Source organism: Bubalus bubalis, chromosome 3 (genome assembly GCF_019923935.1).
Source record: "Bubalus bubalis isolate 160015118507 breed Murrah chromosome 3, NDDB_SH_1, whole genome shotgun sequence".
Lineage (NCBI taxonomy): Eukaryota > Metazoa > Chordata > Mammalia > Artiodactyla > Bovidae > Bubalus > Bubalus bubalis.
In genome coordinates, this window is record NC_059159.1 from 160,315,174 (window position 1) to 160,331,955 (window position 16,782).

The 16,782-nt window shown below is 41.4% G+C and overlaps 1 protein-coding gene across 1 annotated transcript in view; it reads right to left on the reverse strand.

Annotated features, from left to right (window-relative positions):
• The window catches only part of ELP1 (elongator acetyltransferase complex subunit 1), a 63,782-nt gene that overhangs the window by 34,016 nt on the left and 12,984 nt on the right, over positions 1-16,782 (reverse strand). Inside the window, exons 9-19 of the mRNA XM_044940399.2 lie at positions 15,739-15,862; positions 14,693-14,786; positions 11,614-11,844; positions 10,403-10,573; positions 9,514-9,613; positions 6,136-6,318; positions 3,674-3,780; positions 3,243-3,346; positions 1,514-1,567; positions 1,316-1,421; positions 378-493 (exon numbers count right to left, since the gene is read on the reverse strand). Of these exons, the coding sequence (XP_044796334.2) occupies positions 378-493; positions 1,316-1,421; positions 1,514-1,567; positions 3,243-3,346; positions 3,674-3,780; positions 6,136-6,318; positions 9,514-9,613; positions 10,403-10,573; positions 11,614-11,844; positions 14,693-14,786; positions 15,739-15,862 (1,390 nt within the window). The remainder of the gene's footprint in view (positions 1-377; positions 494-1,315; positions 1,422-1,513; positions 1,568-3,242; positions 3,347-3,673; positions 3,781-6,135; positions 6,319-9,513; positions 9,614-10,402; positions 10,574-11,613; positions 11,845-14,692; positions 14,787-15,738; positions 15,863-16,782) is intronic.

Genomic DNA, 16,782 nt, shown 5'->3' on the forward strand with positions numbered 1-16,782 from the left:
CAGTTCCTTCTCCAATGCATGAAAGTGAAAAGTGAAAGTGAAGTCGCTCAGTCATGTCTGACTCTTAGCGACCCCACAGACTGCAGCCTACCAGGCTCCTCCATCCATGGGATTTTCCAGGCAAGACTACTGGAGTGGGGTGCCATTTTGGCAAAATCTAGTTGTGCTCAAAATTTACTTTGACTTTTAAGAAGTTTCCCTCTTAGCCTTACTGGGAAGAGCCTGTTTTAACACTACTTCGTATAAAGCTAATAGAGAATTTAGCAAGGAAAGGCTTATAATAAATTAATACAAATGATAAAATATAATCCACAAGAACTGTCTGGTATTTATTGCCAAATGACAATCAGAAAACACAGCCTGAAAAATCAATGTACCTGTAATATAAGCTTTGTGTCTTGAGGCACAACAGTGACGATGCGTGAACCCCTCTCCACCTTCCGCAGAGACTCGCCATTAGGCACGTGGCTGCTGCTCAGACCTGCCTGCAATGCTAAAGACACCACAGACCAAGACTTGAGAATTACTGTCACGACAAGCTACTTTCCATTAACTGCAGCTGAAACAGCACGTTATCCAAAGGAGAAGGAAGCGATTAATAATGAAGCCGGATTGCTCTGTCACTCAGCCTCAAGACCATCAGCCTTTCGGATAAACAAGTTCATCCCAGGATCTTGCCCTCTCTTACAGAGCCCTCATGCATGATGCACAAACAACTTCTCAGCTGACATGGAAGCCAGTGGGAGGACTGGGCAGTTTCTCCCTGTCTTAGCTTTATCGATACACTACAATCACATCAGTCAAAGAGTCCATTTCCGAGTTAGAAGCAAAGAAAACAAGTGGGCTACTTCTTTCTTAGTAACAGAACTGTGTGCACGCACACACATACACATAGGGGAGGGGGTGCGAGGAATCGAGGAAAAACTGCAGCCGATTTCCTACAAACCCCAAGACAGAGTCCTTCAGATGTACAATGGAGGGTGGCCACAAAGAAGACTGAGGATATCGCCAGTCTGCCATCTACACAGTAATTCAAAGTAAAATATGAGTTATGTTAAGAAATTTTCTGAAAATTTTTTTATCTCAGGGTACGCTGCTTTAAGGAAGGACCTCCCACTCTTTGATAACTGGCGTGGAGTGATTTAACTGAGATATTGAGATAAGAGGCTAAGTAAATGAACTTGACGTTTTCTCCAGTCTAGGACTCCAGGATAAAAAGCCAAAGTACATGACAAACATAAAAGTCATGGAGACTTCAAAGGACAAATGATATTAGAAGAGAGACTATCTTCTATCTTCTACACTGAAAACTTACTTTTCAATGAAGCATCTCTCAGGCAAAAGCACTGGCAAGTATGAGAATGAGTCGTCACCAATAAAAACTCATCATATACAGCAAATGATGTGATATTTGATGCAACCTACAATAGGTCGGGCAGGCAAGGGGGAGAGTTAGTTATATTACTTGGAATCAAGATGGAAAAAGATCCAGCATCAAAGCAGGCCATGTTACCTCAGTGTCGTTGATGAAAAAGCGACATCTGTCAGTCAGACCAAGGATACATTCCTGCAAAAAAATAAAATATGAAATTACCAACAGTTCTAACCAAACTGGGGCTTCCCTGGTAACTCAGTGGTCAAGAATCTTCCTGCAATATAGGACACGTGGGTTTGATCCCTGGGTTGGGAAGATCCCCTGGAGAAGGAAATGGCAACCCACTCCAATATTCTAGCCTGGGAACTCCCATGGACAGAGGAGCCTGGGGGGCTACAGTCTATTGGTTCTCAAGAGAGTCAAACTCAACTTAGCAACTAACCAAACTAGTGAAACCAAATTTTTTCTGTTATATGGTTCTACTGTCCTATGATTTCACATTTAAGTCCCTGTAATCGGGACTCAAGATGCCTAAGATGTGGTTGGTCCAGGGCAAAGTGGTCTATGATGCCATCCAATCCATCAGTAGCCTCAACATTTCTATGTCCTACACATCTCAAACATATCACCTTTCACCCCTCACTGCCTCCACTCCAACAGTCACTTCCACTCTCGTCCCTTTCAACATACTCCCACTGGGCAGCCAGAATAACCATTCCAACCGTGAAGCACATCACATTACTCCCTGATTAATATCATCAACGTCTCAGTCTTTGTTAAGTGAGTAAATGCATACTCCTCTGAGTCTAGCCACTGCTTCCATTAGGTTCCTTGAATAAGCTGAGCTCTAAGTTTATTTACAATATGCACAGTTCTTCCTCCCTTTCTCAGAGATGGAGCTTTCTTTCTCTTCACATCTCAGCACATATTCCACCACCTCCTAGAGACCTTCCCAGCCCACCAGAAGCTGTCCTCTGCATCCTCACAGCGGCTGTCCTCTCAGCCTCCATCAATCCGCTTGGTGCTTGACCTCTACGCCCTGCTCACTGACTTCACTCTCGTATCAGAGGGGATGGCCATACCCATACTGATAGATTAAAACTTCCAGAAGGGCAGGAACTGGTCAGCAGTTTTGTTCTGTAACCACTGCATCCTACCTCTTCCACAATTATAGGCAATTCCAATATTTGATGAATAATAACTTACTCAATATCCATTTCAAGATTATATTTCTGTTGTCCCCAAAAGTTACTTATAAGACTAACTTTGTTAGTTCTGTACATGTTCTGTTTTGAATGTTCTATACAACTGGGGATAAGTCTGTCAACTGCATTTTTTCTATTTTCGAATTTATACCTCCAAGGAAAGGAATCAACTAACAGCTATTGACACATGCGAGGCAACCTCTTAAACCTACTTTGTAAACTGAGAAGCTGAGGTTCAGGAGAGTGAGTACTTCTCATTGTTGCCTTGAGATTTAGTGGATACTCAGGTTCACTTTCGGAGAAGGCAATGGCACCCCACTCCAGCACTCTTGCCTGGCAAATCCCATGGACAGAGGAGCCTGGTGGGCCGCAGTCCATGGGGTCGCTAGGAGTCGGACACGACTGAGCGACTTCACTTTCACTTTTCATTTGCATGTACTGGAGAAGGAAATGGCAACCCACTCCAGTGTTCTTGCCTGGAGAATCCCAGGGACAGGGGAGCCTGGTGGGCTGCCGTCTATGGGTCGCACAGAGTTGGACACAACTGAAGTGACTTAGCAGCAGCAGGTCCACTTTCAAAGCACACACTCTTTCTAGTTAATGTTGTCAGCTCCTGGGCCACTGCTCTATGAGGTAAATTTTTCTGCCTTGTGTTCACTTACCTCTCCTCCAATCATGGCCAATTCAGTCTGCGTGCACGGATAAGGAAACCGAACAGGGAACCCACCAGGGTTCTTCCACGGTTCAACAGCCAGAGAAGGTGACTCTGCAGGTTTGGCAGATGAGGTTTAACAAAAGCTGATCTGCTCTTTGTAAAAAAACTCTCACATCAATGCTTGCTAAAACACTTAACAGGCAATTTAAATCATTTTCCAAATGTGTTTTGGAAACTCATGAGAATAATCCAGTTCGTTGCAAGAGAAAATATAGGCAGAACATATCTGCTGATTCCACTCTATAGATAAGGTTTTCTAGGGTAGTTAAAAGACCTAATAATCAATGTGGCACTGTAAGACACTCATAAGTATACGTTCTCAAGATTTACATATGTACATAAGTCATAAACATGCTTTCCCAACATTCTGATACTCACCCCATAGGTACTTAAATATCTGGCCACCAGCCACCTGCAGGGCTACTGACTTGGTCTTGGGGTTGCAACACAGACTGATTATTACCCCGTCCACTGTCACAGATGAACTGAGAAGAGTGAAAAAAAAAAAAAAAAGGAGATGAAGAAAACATGAATAGACCATTCTTCTCAAAAGTACTGACAACTCATTGATTTTGCAAAACAGAAAAAGAAGCAATTTCCCTCTGGTGCTGCACTGCCTCATTCAATACAACACAGACATAATAAACATGTTCATATACATACTAACTCACATATGTTTATATACACACTAACAGATAAACTACTGCAAGCTCAAGCCCAGGTAATGCAATTATCTGTCAACATGAGAGTATTTTCCACAACGTCGGTAAGCCAGGTGTCTACACTATGAGGTCATCAGTCCTATTCTGGCAGTAACTTAAGCAACTTATTGTGAATCACAATTTGCTGCCTTCAGTAGACAATATGGTGTCAATATTTATCTGCCAATATTGGGTTGGCCAAAAAGTTCATTCAGGTTGTTCGATACCATTCTGCCCAAAACCTGAATGAGCTTTTTGGCCAACCCAATATAAACTGCGTTAAATAAAGCAGTCCATCTGTAGGAAAGTGAGCCTCTTCAGTATCTCTATGGCTGCTATACTTATCCCTAGAAATCTGTGGGCCCCATTAACGGAAAGAAGGGAAACTGTTGATGCTGTGGAAGTAGCGAAAAAAGCAAGTGGTGCCAATGCTAACATACATTCAGAGTTTTTAACCAATCTACAAAAAAGCCACAAATTTGGAGAGGATAAATTATCTGTGAAGAAGTCAAGGGAATGGACTGTGGAGGTGCACTGCTGGGCCTGGATCCTGACTCCACCTCCATTATCTCAGTAAGTTACTTAAACTGCTCTGTGCCTCAGCTGTAAAATGATCAACAGTACATGTCAGAGACATGCTGTGAAAAATAAGTGAGTTAACATAGGGAAAAGCACTTAAGAGAGTACCTCTTACAAAGCATAAGTTATAGTAAATGTTAACTATGAAGAGTTATAAGCTGATCATGGGACTTTATCAAACACATTAATATTTTATATGAATGAAATAGTCTTTTTTGAGAAACAGAAGTCAAAGCAGCAGAAATATATTTTAAATGACTTCTCACTTGCTTTACAGCAAATGCGATAATGGCATTTAACTTTCACAGGATAATGATAAAAAATTTCAAATTTTGTGTAGTAGATATATGCATAATTTAGGCATTTCTAATGTCAATTGCTCCGTTTTCTAAAGGGAGCCCTTGTTAAGTCTGTATGTAGCTAGAACATATTCTGCATCTAGACATATTCACAAAAATTTTTTAAAAATATGAAGCATTATCATTCAAAGATTAAAAGGTAATAACGCACTGGAGTATGTTTCAAGAGTGCAATAAAGAAAGGTTCCTAATTTTACAACAATGGTTTTCAGGATTTAAAGCTAATCAGTGAACTTTTAATTACATGTGAATCTAGGGATTATTATCAGTGTATGCCTAAGGTGCCGAGTTTTGACACTGGAAACCTGAGGATTTCTCAGAGCTTCCCAGACAATTCTGCTGCACAATAGGGCTTGCAATACAGAAGACAGCATTCATGAATGAGACCTGTTAGCTGACAAAGATGCAGTGAGGAATCAAAATGAGACTCAGGTCAGGGAGCTGTGAAATTTTAGCAAACAAAAATAGAAGGGACTTTCTAGTAGTACACGCAAGCAAGTGCCAAACAAAATTATAGAAGAGGAGACTGGAAGTCACTACATCAAAATAACTTTAACCTTGAATATTCATTAGAAGGACTCATGCTGAAGCTCCAATACTTTGACCACCTGATGCAAAGAGCCGAGCCACTGGAAAAGACCCTGATGCTGGGAAAGATTGAAGGTGGGAGGAGAAAGGGACGACAGAGGATGAGATGGTTGAATCGCATCACCAACTCGATGGACATGAGTTTGAGCAAGCTCCGGGAGATGGTGAAGTACAGGGAAGGGCATGCTGCAGTCCATGGGGTCGCAAAGAGTCAGACATAACTGAGTCACTGAACAATAACATCATCATCAAAATGAAGTGCAAATGTAGAGATCTTATAATTGATGAGTTGCTAATTCTCCTAGGCTGCTAATTACTTTCTAGAATGTAAGTATAAGTTGAATTAAAAGTTTTAATACACCTTCAAAACATTTTGCCTCGTCTACTGGCATGTGTTATTTTTTACCATTTTCTGATGCATTTTCATCTATATTTTGACAGAGCTAAAAATCAGACTTAATGCTCTTGATAAGTGTGTGTACAAAAAGAAGCAATCACCCCTCAACCCTGCTTTCTCAATGCAAAAAACCCCCAAAAAACTGCAATGCTCACAAAAGAAAAAAGCCTGTATCTATGTGCTTATTACCACGCGGAATACAGGGAACTGTAATACCTGATGTTGAGCTGTCCCTGCTCGTCGTCCGTCTCGGAAGGGGCCACAGTCAGATGGTGAACGGCAGACCGGGGGCCGGACTGGCTGTGGCTGACGGCCAGAAAAGTGTCTTCCTGAGCCCAGGCGAGCAGGCTGAGCTTCAGCGGGTTTACTTCTTCAGCCTCACTGTCCTCAATCGGAATTCTGTTTTAAATATTGAAGAATTTTCAAGCATGAATAAAATCTTCACATCACTGAAGTTTTCCTAAATGGAGAATGCACTGCTTTCTATACAGTCAAATCTTAATTCTTCGGAGGGACAAAACCTAAGGTAATGCCCAATACTAGAAAATCCAAAAATAATAATGCTTACCTGGCTTAAGAATGTTTTTCTGCTATTTAAAATTAAGTTTCTTACACTCTGAGATTTTTAGATCTGAAGAAACCACTTTAAGAAACTGATTACACAAGAAAAACTGACTATACTAGGCCCTACACGAATAAACTCCAGCAGTTTTTTACCGTCACCACTCACCAGCATTCAAATATTCAGTAGATATTTAGGTCCCAGTTGAACGCATCCTTTCCTAAGCATCTCACAGCAAAATGACTAATTAGCTTAAGAGATGATTTCTCTGCTGCTAATGCCTTCCTCCTGTAGCATTTAAACACTGGCGGAGGGCCTTGTTTTTGCTACTTCACACGGGAACGCATGATGGCTACTTCCTGCCATTCCGCTCAAGCAGCAGATCTGGGTGCTCACTGCAGAAGCTGGGTTGCCAGCCTGATCTTCCTCCTCGGTCCGCTCTTCCTGGACTCAGGCACCCCACCACAATCCAGCCCCACGCAGGAGCATCCCCGCCTCTGGTTCTCACGACACTCTTCTGCCCGCCACACCCGACAGCCTCCATACTTCTCTGGCAATCCTCAACCTATCTCTTTTTCAAGGTTCAAGATAAGTATTCATTGAATACACGCATATGTATGGCTGAGTCCCTTCGCTGTTCACCTGAAACTATCACAACATTGTTAATCGTAGCCCAATACAAAATAAAAAGTTTAAAAATAAGTAAATAAAAAAATTTTTTAAAGGTAATTCATGCCCTTCATGAAATCTTCTCTAAATGACTTAGAGCTATCCTCCTCACAATTTAAAAAAATGAAACCATATTCTTAATTGCCTTGCACTTTCGAGTTTGTCTTAAATCTGTCCTCTATCTCTTCCGTCTGTGAAATGAAATCCATGTACATGTTCTTTGAAAAACTACTAAGCATTACACAGTCAGTTCCCCAATCATACAGAGGTTGGAAACATATTCACTTATTAAATGTAACAATATATTTAAGAATTAAATATTAAGTATTAAATTCAGTTATTTGTTCATTATTCCCCATTAATTTAGGAATAAATGCTCCCTAGGGAGACAAAGTAGTACAGTAGTTAAGAACATGGACGTATTGAATAGAATAGAATCAAATTCTGGATTTTCACAGAAGTGAACTCATAATTCCTATATCCAACTGTTTATAGTATAGTTTCAATGGAAACATGCCTCCTGATTTCCAACCCAAGAGCCTCAAAACACAGCAACCGAAAGTTCTGCTGTAGGATGAGCAGAGTAGACACTGTGACGTCAGCCACACGCTAACAGTGTATGACTTCTCATCTGTGAAAGCAAATGTACTCTGCTCCATCATCTTCATCTCCATCTTTCCCGTGAGATTTTCTGCCGGGAGCCGGCATATTGCATATTGAGTGAGGATCTGTAATAGCTCAACTGGAATTCTATCACTGCCTGGAGCCAGCGTGAGGCACTCCGCCCATGACAAAGGTCATGAGGAAGGAGGCTCGGCATACGCAAAGGCGGGATCGAGCCTCAGGAGTCCCCCTGGAAATTCTCGAGCATCTACCCCCAAAACCAGAGTCTGCCTACTTTCTGCTTTGCGCTTTCACCTACACCTCTGACTTTACGGGGGGCTGTCTCCCACTACCTCTCTCTGAAAAAAGAGTTAGCTTACAGCTCCAGTTAATAATTCCTAGGTGTGATAGTGTTTAACCTACAAACTCCTTTGGAAATCCTCTAGCCTGCCTGAAGAGGTTTGTCCGGCCACATGTGATTGCTCACAGCCTCCCAACTGTGAGAGGCACGAGATGCTTTAAACCTTCTAAAAACAGGTTCTTTAGAAAAGTTAGAAAATTATTAGTATAAGTGTAATGGGCTGATTAGAAATCGTATTGGTGAAGGGTTTTTCATTTGTTGAGTCAATGTTTGTTGCTAAGTCTCCATATCCCCTGCCCTTACACACATTAATGAATATATAGAAGAAATAAGTATTAACCTTTGATATTAATCACGTTAGACCTTAGGCTAAGTAAATTCTTTCCTTAACTAAAACCCACTACACCCTCACCCTATAGGAATGTAACTTTATTTGGGTGGCGTCTGTTTTAAGAATAATCACCCCTGGAGAAATAAGTGTCCTGGTTGACTGACCGCTGTCACAAGGAGAGGGTCGTAAATTGTCAGCAGGCCCCCTGGCCAGAAGATGATGTAACACCCCTAAGACCTCTGTATACATTTGTATGAAGCACCTGACTTTGATAAAAGTCAGGACTGCTGACCCCGCGTGACTTTTGCATAACACCTCAGTGTATAAAAGTAGACCATGGAAAATAAAGAATTGGGATCAGTTCCTCGAAAGACTGGTCTCCCCATGTCTCTCTCTCTCTCACTCTGGTTGAGTCTCCATCTGGAGCGCGGAACCCACCATGCTTACTAATTATGCCTGGGCTTCTAAGATCCGACCGGGGAGGCCTCAGCGTCTCCTCTCCTTCGGGAGAACGGAAGGACGCCTGCGGCCTACGTAAGTGGTGCAAGCTTCTTGTCTTGAAGTTTTATTGGTCCCCCGCGTAAACCAAGCTACTCAGCCTCTTTTCTCCACTGAATTTTCCTACTGAGCTATCCTTATTTCAGCCGCTTTTCTCCACTGAATTTCCTCACTGAGCTATCCTTATTCTATTACTCTTTGTATCCTTAATTAAAGTGTAATTAAGCAGTTGTTCCCCGACCCTCGCCTAGCCGTCTCTCCTTCGAATACCCTGGATCAGCTGGGGCTGGACCCCGGCAATTTTCCCTGGAGAAAACTCCCCAGACGATGTTGGGGGAATGGTTTCTAAGTCAGCTTAAGACTTACACTCCATCATCACCCATCAGCATACATGACGTTCAGATAACTGACTTCCCCAACCAAGAGGAAAAACCAGGGCCCAGGTGTTGTATCTATTTCTTGTTCCACTGAGCAACAGGCACAGGATAAGACAGCAGTAGTTGGCTGAGTTTAGGACAGAGGCTGGCTGCTCCTGTTTCCAGAGGGCCAAGATAACTAACAACAACCTACTTGTATCTTTTGTCCAGATGAGGCATTCTAAGGGAAATTTTAAATCCATTTCCACCCACAGCTCCCAGTTTCACCGTAGAGTCTATGCTTGGACTATCACCTGGGGAAAAATAAAGCAAATATTGTCATAGTAAACTACAAACATTTTTCCTGATATTAACGACATGAGGTCCTGCATGTTAATGGGGTTCTAGAAAGTAATCCACTTCACAAATAAAGTAATCTAGAAAATAACCACATCTCAAACTCTTTCTTAAATTTCTGCACCTTTCAGGCTGAGAATTCAAAACAAGGTTACCACAGCCATGCGCCAGTATAACTCATGACACAACCATAGAATTCACAAATTCCAGGTTTTTCCAGCACATCAGGAAACCAACTAGAAACAGCAGTGGACTGTGGAAGGACAACTAGACTAGAAACTGAAACACCTAAGTTGGGGTTCTCGCCCCTTTTTGCTCAAGCAAACTTCAAACCCTCCGGCATTCTGTTCCCTCGTCTATATAACTGGAAAACCCCACTGTGACACAGCTCCTAGGAAAGCTGTGAGAACAACTGGAAACGTGTGCAATGGCCATGTAAACTGCAAACATGTTAAGGATGTGATGAGACACTGCGTTATTTCTAGAGCTGAGTACTATTCTTAACTAACTAACCCTTCAACTTTTGCTTTATTAAGCAAAAGGAACTGTTCTTCTTAGCCAGAGTAGTATTGAATCCCTGCCCCTCAAAACCCTACAGGTCAATCAAACAGCACAATAATAATAGTATTAATTATAAACTTCAAAATTTTTGGAAGCCCTAGAGCGAAGGCAACACCAAACTATAATTTGCTTCTGTGTAGGAGGGATGTGATTCAGAACATCCTGATAACAGTTTCTGAACATACCACATTTATAAACAGAAATCTGGTTGCTGGCGTCTAGGACAGCGAGGTCGTTACTCTTTTCAGGGCGTGCCGAGAACATGACCTGATTTACAGAGTGCGGGAGCTGCAGCCGGTAGGTGCACATGGGAGGCGGAACCACACTCTGCCGGAAGACCGTCACCAGTACCCGGTCTGGGAGCGAGAGAAAGAGGGTTAGACGCATGAACGCTCAAAATGCAAAACAAGGCCATTTTTAAAAGCAACTCTTGCTGTTTTCATAAGGAATTAGCTTAAATACACTGGAGGGGAGGAAAGCAAGTATCTGGGCTCCGTCTGTATCTGGCGATTATCAGACCTGGACGATAGGCCTGGCTACCTCCAGGCCTCGAGCAGTCCCATCTCTGGGCCTGGATAGTCAGGTGCCAGGGACTAGAGCAAGCAGGCCAAAAGGCCAGAGTTCTAGCTTTAACCCTGGGCCTGCAACCAAGCCAGACTAAACCAAAATCCTTAAAGCACTTCCCTGTGCATGGATCTGGTGACAAGGCATATCTGCTTAAGTCCTCTATACAGAACGTATGACTGCAAAACCAGTATTGTGACTACTACATAGAACATAAATCAGCATTACGATCTTAGAAGCAAGCTTTCCTTTATGTCATCAGCAATAAATGAACTGTCTATTCAGGGGATTACGGCTTTCCCATTTCTTTCCCCTCAGTAAACAAACACCCTCAACCTAATTAAAAAACACCAAACCCATCCTTGAACTAGGTAGACGTCCATGACTTGAACTGAACATCCTGGAAAGGTATATAATTAACGAGCATTTATCAAAAAAACAAAGCAACATAACAGAGTGCTGTGAGGGTCAAGGGCACGAAAGCAAGGCTGACACAGCAATGCCACAAGCCTACTGCAGTCTTCCTCTTGACCCAGGGTCAGAAATGTCAATGTCTTCAAAGTCCCGACAAGTAAATATGTAGAGGTCATGGTTGCAGTGCAACAGGGAGCTGGGGGAGGCAGGTCGAGAGGAGAGACTATGGTTCTAGGGGAGTACACGCCTCACTGAAGGGTGTTCCCATTCAATCCAAACCAAAAGCACAAGTTTAAACAAAGCGAACAACCAGAATAATCAACTGAACAAAAATCCCCCAGTTCCAGTCAAACCACCACATCTGCAGACCCCCGGCTCAGGCCCCTCACGGGCCCACAGACACTCTTCAGCTCCTTACTTCCATCGATAACAGCCACATTTGCCATGTCACTCAGATTATCTCCCGAGCTCCGGTCAGTCGTCCAGTGCCAGTCATAGCAGAGGTAGTGCCAGCCTTGACAGAGAACATGCAGCCGGTATGGGCTGACCGGGTCCCACAGCAGAGACACGATCTTGCTCTTCCCACAGGTGTCGAAGGGCAGACTTTGCTTGAGATACCAGTGATAGTTTCCAACAGTCCAGAGCTGAACTGCAGGGGAAAACGAGACGAAGGCCGTCAGAGGCAGAGGGCAGGGGGCCAGACTTCGCACCACTTGCTGGAGAGGGATGGGGATGCACTCTTCTTTTTCAAATGACCCTTTCTGTTCAGCTTCTTCGTTACGATAATAATATTAACAATAACTGTTAAAGCAGGACTTCCCTGGAGGCCCAGTGGCTAAGACTCTGTGCTCCCAATGCAGGGAGCCCGAGAGTTTGACGCCTGATCAGAGAACTAGAGCCCACGTGCAGCAACCAAGACTTGGCAGAGTCAACTAGATAAAAATAAACATTACAAGACCAGCGAAGTGAACATAAAAAAACTGTGAAAAGTACAGCTTTTCATGAGGATAAAACGTTAAGCATCAGTAAGGCCAGAAGCACACACGTTCATTCTTGCCTCTACCATCACACTTTACGATCGTTAGGATGGAAAGCTACCAAAACAGGACAGGGCCTTAGTGAGCTGTTTTTCCATAAAGACTTAGAAGAAAATTTGGCCATTAGATTAAAATACCCAACCCAAGAGCACGAGACTAGTATCACTATGCTGCATTATGCTTAAGATGTTTATTATTTTCTTCTAGCTGTTTTGCATGCAGTTAAATCCATGGGAGATTATATGCAATTACCCTTTTCAACATCTCTTAAAAGAACAAGACCTAAACCTGCAGGATGCAGGAGGCAGGAAGAAGCTGGTCAAAGACTATAAACCTTCAGTTATAAGTCCCAGGGACCTAATGTACAGGGTGGTGACTACAGTTAATAATACTGTATTATATACTTGAAAGTTGCTATGAGAGTAGATTTCATATGGCCTCACCATAACAACAACAAAAAATGATAATTCTATTAAGTGAAGACTGAATTAATCAACCTATTGTGGTAAACATTTCACTGTATATGCATGTATCAAATCATAATATTATACCTCCTGAATGTACCAGTTACATGTCAATTAGATCTCAATAAAGCTGGGGGGAAAAAAAACAAACACCTAATCATGTCACAGCCAACTTTTATTAAAGAGAGAATAGCTATCATAAATGATAGTTCAGTCGGTAAAGAATCTGCCTGCAATGCAGGAGACCTGGGTTCAATTCCTCGGTCGGGAAGATCCCCTGGTGGAGGAAATGGCAACCCACTCCAGTATTCTTGCCTGGAGAACCCCATGAACAGAGGAGCCTGGCAGGCTACAGTCTACGGGGTCACAAGAGTTGGACATGACTTAGTGACTAAACCACCACCACCACCATACATAAATGAATATCTTAATTGTATAAAGGAATTTCTTTTCTTTAAGCATCTCCCTGATCACTAACTCTTAACTCAGCAATCACAGCATATCCAACATAGTTCTTGAACCAGGTTATTATAAATACTTCCACCGAGCTTTAAGTTAGATCACACACTCATGTTCTGTAAGGACAGATATTGTGGCTCTTCTTGCCCTAACACTTTCCCTGTGAGCATATCACAGGGCCAGCCATTAACACCTGGTCAATCAGTGGTTCTCAACTCTGGCCGCATCTTAAAAAAAAAAAAATCACCTGGAAGCTCTTTTTAATAAAATTAAACATCGATGTATAGTCTCCACTATAACACACTGAAAGCAACTCTGAGATGAGGCCTGGACAGCATTTTTTTCCCTAAAGGTGCAGTCAGGGTCGAGAACTATTGTGGTGAATGAGTGAATGAATGAACTTCCAAATAACATTTTCGCTAAAGTTCTATTGATTAAAAACTTTCAAAGCCACTCAGAAAATAAATGAAAAGATTTATGGAAAAAAATGGTCAGCATACTGGTATTGATGACAGTGAAAAATTACAAAACTTTAAATGCCGAACAAAACAGGATTTAATAAACGGTAGCATAAAGCAATATATAGCAATTTAAAATAATACACATCTGAAATGGAAATAGTTTGAGATACATTGTAAAAGCAAGCTAGAAACCTGTAGGTATCATATCTACATATTTAACAAAAGTGAGATTATAGCTATACATAAAACCTAGGAAGACAAGAAAATTTTAATAATTTATTGAGAGAGAGAATTATGGAAGAACTTTTTTCTTCCCATCTTTTTTTTCTAATGTTTCCACATATTACATATATACTGAAAATAATATTTACAATTTGATTTACATTTAAAATCTATAAAAGATTTTTACTTATATCTAACCTCATTTCTCGTTCACTTCCACAGTATTCCTTTGGCTAGCATTCTGATTTGCTACAGTAATATCATCCATGAGGAAAAAGCACTAATGACTTGGTTATCTGATAAGTCAACTTGGCTAGGCTATGGTGTCTAGTTGTTTGATCCTAGTCAAGATGTTGCTGGGAAGGTATTCTGCAGATGTGATTAAACTTTCAAATCAGCTGACTAGATTAGCCTCCATAATGTGGACAGATCTCATCCAAAGAGTTTATGACCTTAAGGGCAAAACCTGAGGCTTCCCAGAGAAAAAGGAATTTTGCCCCAAGACTGGAACACAGAATCCTGTCCAAGTTTCCAGACTGTGGGCCTGTCTTGTCTCACAGATTCTGGACTCAAGACTGCAACATCAACTCTTCACTAATTTTCCAGTCACCCTACCCTGATTCTATTTCTCAAGGGAACCCTGCCTGATGCATAACTGAAATCATCCCATGAAAAGCTTATCACATGAAATCATCCCATGAAAACTCCATAACCACTCCCTCATCTCCACCTCCCTGCTCAGTTGTCTTTGATCCACTACAAGACTAAGTGGATGGGACGAAGGAAACTCCACAGCCTACTACTTTCAACTACACATTATGGGGCCGAAGGCTGAGATATCGGTGCTGTCTTACCATAGGTTTTTAGAGATGAATTTTCTTCCCTCTGAAGTTCTTCTAGCCAAACTGCAAGCACAGTGGAATCTGCATTCCAGAAAAGGCCATTAACCTAGGAGGGGAAAAAAGACCTGTCACCGGCCCTAAACTAAATATTTATCTCAAAATCTTTATGAGAGTTAAATTTCCTACTCTTACAAGTCAAATAATTCCACACATGAGTTGACCCCTAGCTGTAAATTATTAACCTATGGAGTTATTAAACAAATCTGTCATTACATGTAAAAGACATTTTAAAAAATCCAGTTAAATACTTAACCAAATGCAAGGTGATATTATTAGACAATAAGGGAAATTTGATTACAAACTAGGTATTGGATAATATTAAGAAATTATTACTAATTTTGTAAGGTGTGATAATGGAATTGTGGTTACATAACGAAAAATGTTCTTAACTGTTAGAGAAATGAATATTGACAATATGATTTCTAGAATTAAAATCCTAGGAAATTTTTACAAAGTGTGTGTCTGTGTGTATATATGTATGTAGGCCAGAGAGTAAAGAATAGATGACGATAATTTTGCAAAATGCTGGTATATATCTGATGAAAGTAAGTAATAGGTACATGGGAGTTCATTAAACTCTTCTCTCAATCTTTATTTAAAATTTTTTTACATAATTAAAAATAATCATGATTTGTTTCTGATCCCGCAAAGATCCAAATGGTACACAATCTTCTTAAGGATTAAACGTTATAAATGACAAGTATCTTTATCACTGGAAGAATTATCCTTTTGTCAAAATAAACAAGAAAAACTAGCATTTCTATTTCTTTTCTGTGTTTTATCTAGTGTGAGGAAAGAATGCCATTTTTTCCTCTGCAAAACCTCCTTATGAAAAACAACTTCTGTTTTGCAAAAAAAAAAATTCAGTCATAAGTAGCCACTACTTTTGTTACTATCTATTCCGGGGCTTCTGTTTACACACCCATATCAGATAGAAACTTTCTCTATAGCTGTGGACAGTCCTCTAAATTGGATGGTGAAAGAACTAAGCCACCTACCTTAACCTCATCTCTGAAGAAAGGAAGTGTAAACTGTCCGTGGAGAAGTCCATTTTTCTCAAAAAACACAACATCCTGTTGATTAGGTTTATCTTGCGTAGATGCAATCAAACTGCCTGAAGGCCTAAAAGCAAACCCAGAGCGTTAGAACATCCAGAAGCTCACCCAGCTGGTGAAGAACAAGATGAAATTCAAAGAAACAATTTTTTTCTACAAACACAAGAAGCCTCCATCTAAGGAAATTTTAAGTCTGTATTTCCTCGCAAGCAGTCACCCTAGTGTGGAACTAAATCTGCCCAGAGAAGGCAGTGCCTTTTCCTGATTTGTCCACACAAAGATTCTATTTGCCCACAAAGCATCACAGATTTATACTGCACTTGGCTGACTTTTGAAAAATATCAATAAACTATTTAAACCATTCCCAGTATAATGTCCAATAAAGCCACAACCTACTTCTCCTTCAATTACATGTCTTCAGTAATATTCCATGTACTCAGTAATAGTCATGCATTCAGTAATGCTCAGGTAGTAGTCTTAAAGACTTCTCAATCTACTGAAAATAGCTTGATCGCTGCATCTTGTTTTTATGTCTCTAGAATTTTAATTTAAATACATCTCTCTCTTTGCACTATCATCCAATTGCCACTCAAACACTGGTGGGAAACATGTTTAAAACCTAGAGACCTAGGTTTTGCCTGTAACAGATGCTTCTGAGACAGAAGCTATTTCCTCTATCTATAATTAGGACAGCCAAGTGTGACAAGAAGGAGTGACCTGCCAAAGGGTACTGGGCCAACAGGTGAACTGGGCCCAAATCCAGCCTGCCTGTTCCTCAGTGAACAGGTCCCCTTAGTGTGGGAGCTTGTGCAGAGAATGGAAGTCCCTTTCCTAGTCTTCACCAAAGCTCTGCTGCCCCACTGAACTTTGCAGACTGCGACTTCCCTTCTAAGCACCACTTTCTGTTTTACACAGTGGATTCCTGTAGGTGCAGCCTACAGCTACAAAATGTGTGGCCTTGCAATGATGAGGTCTGTGAAGCTCAGA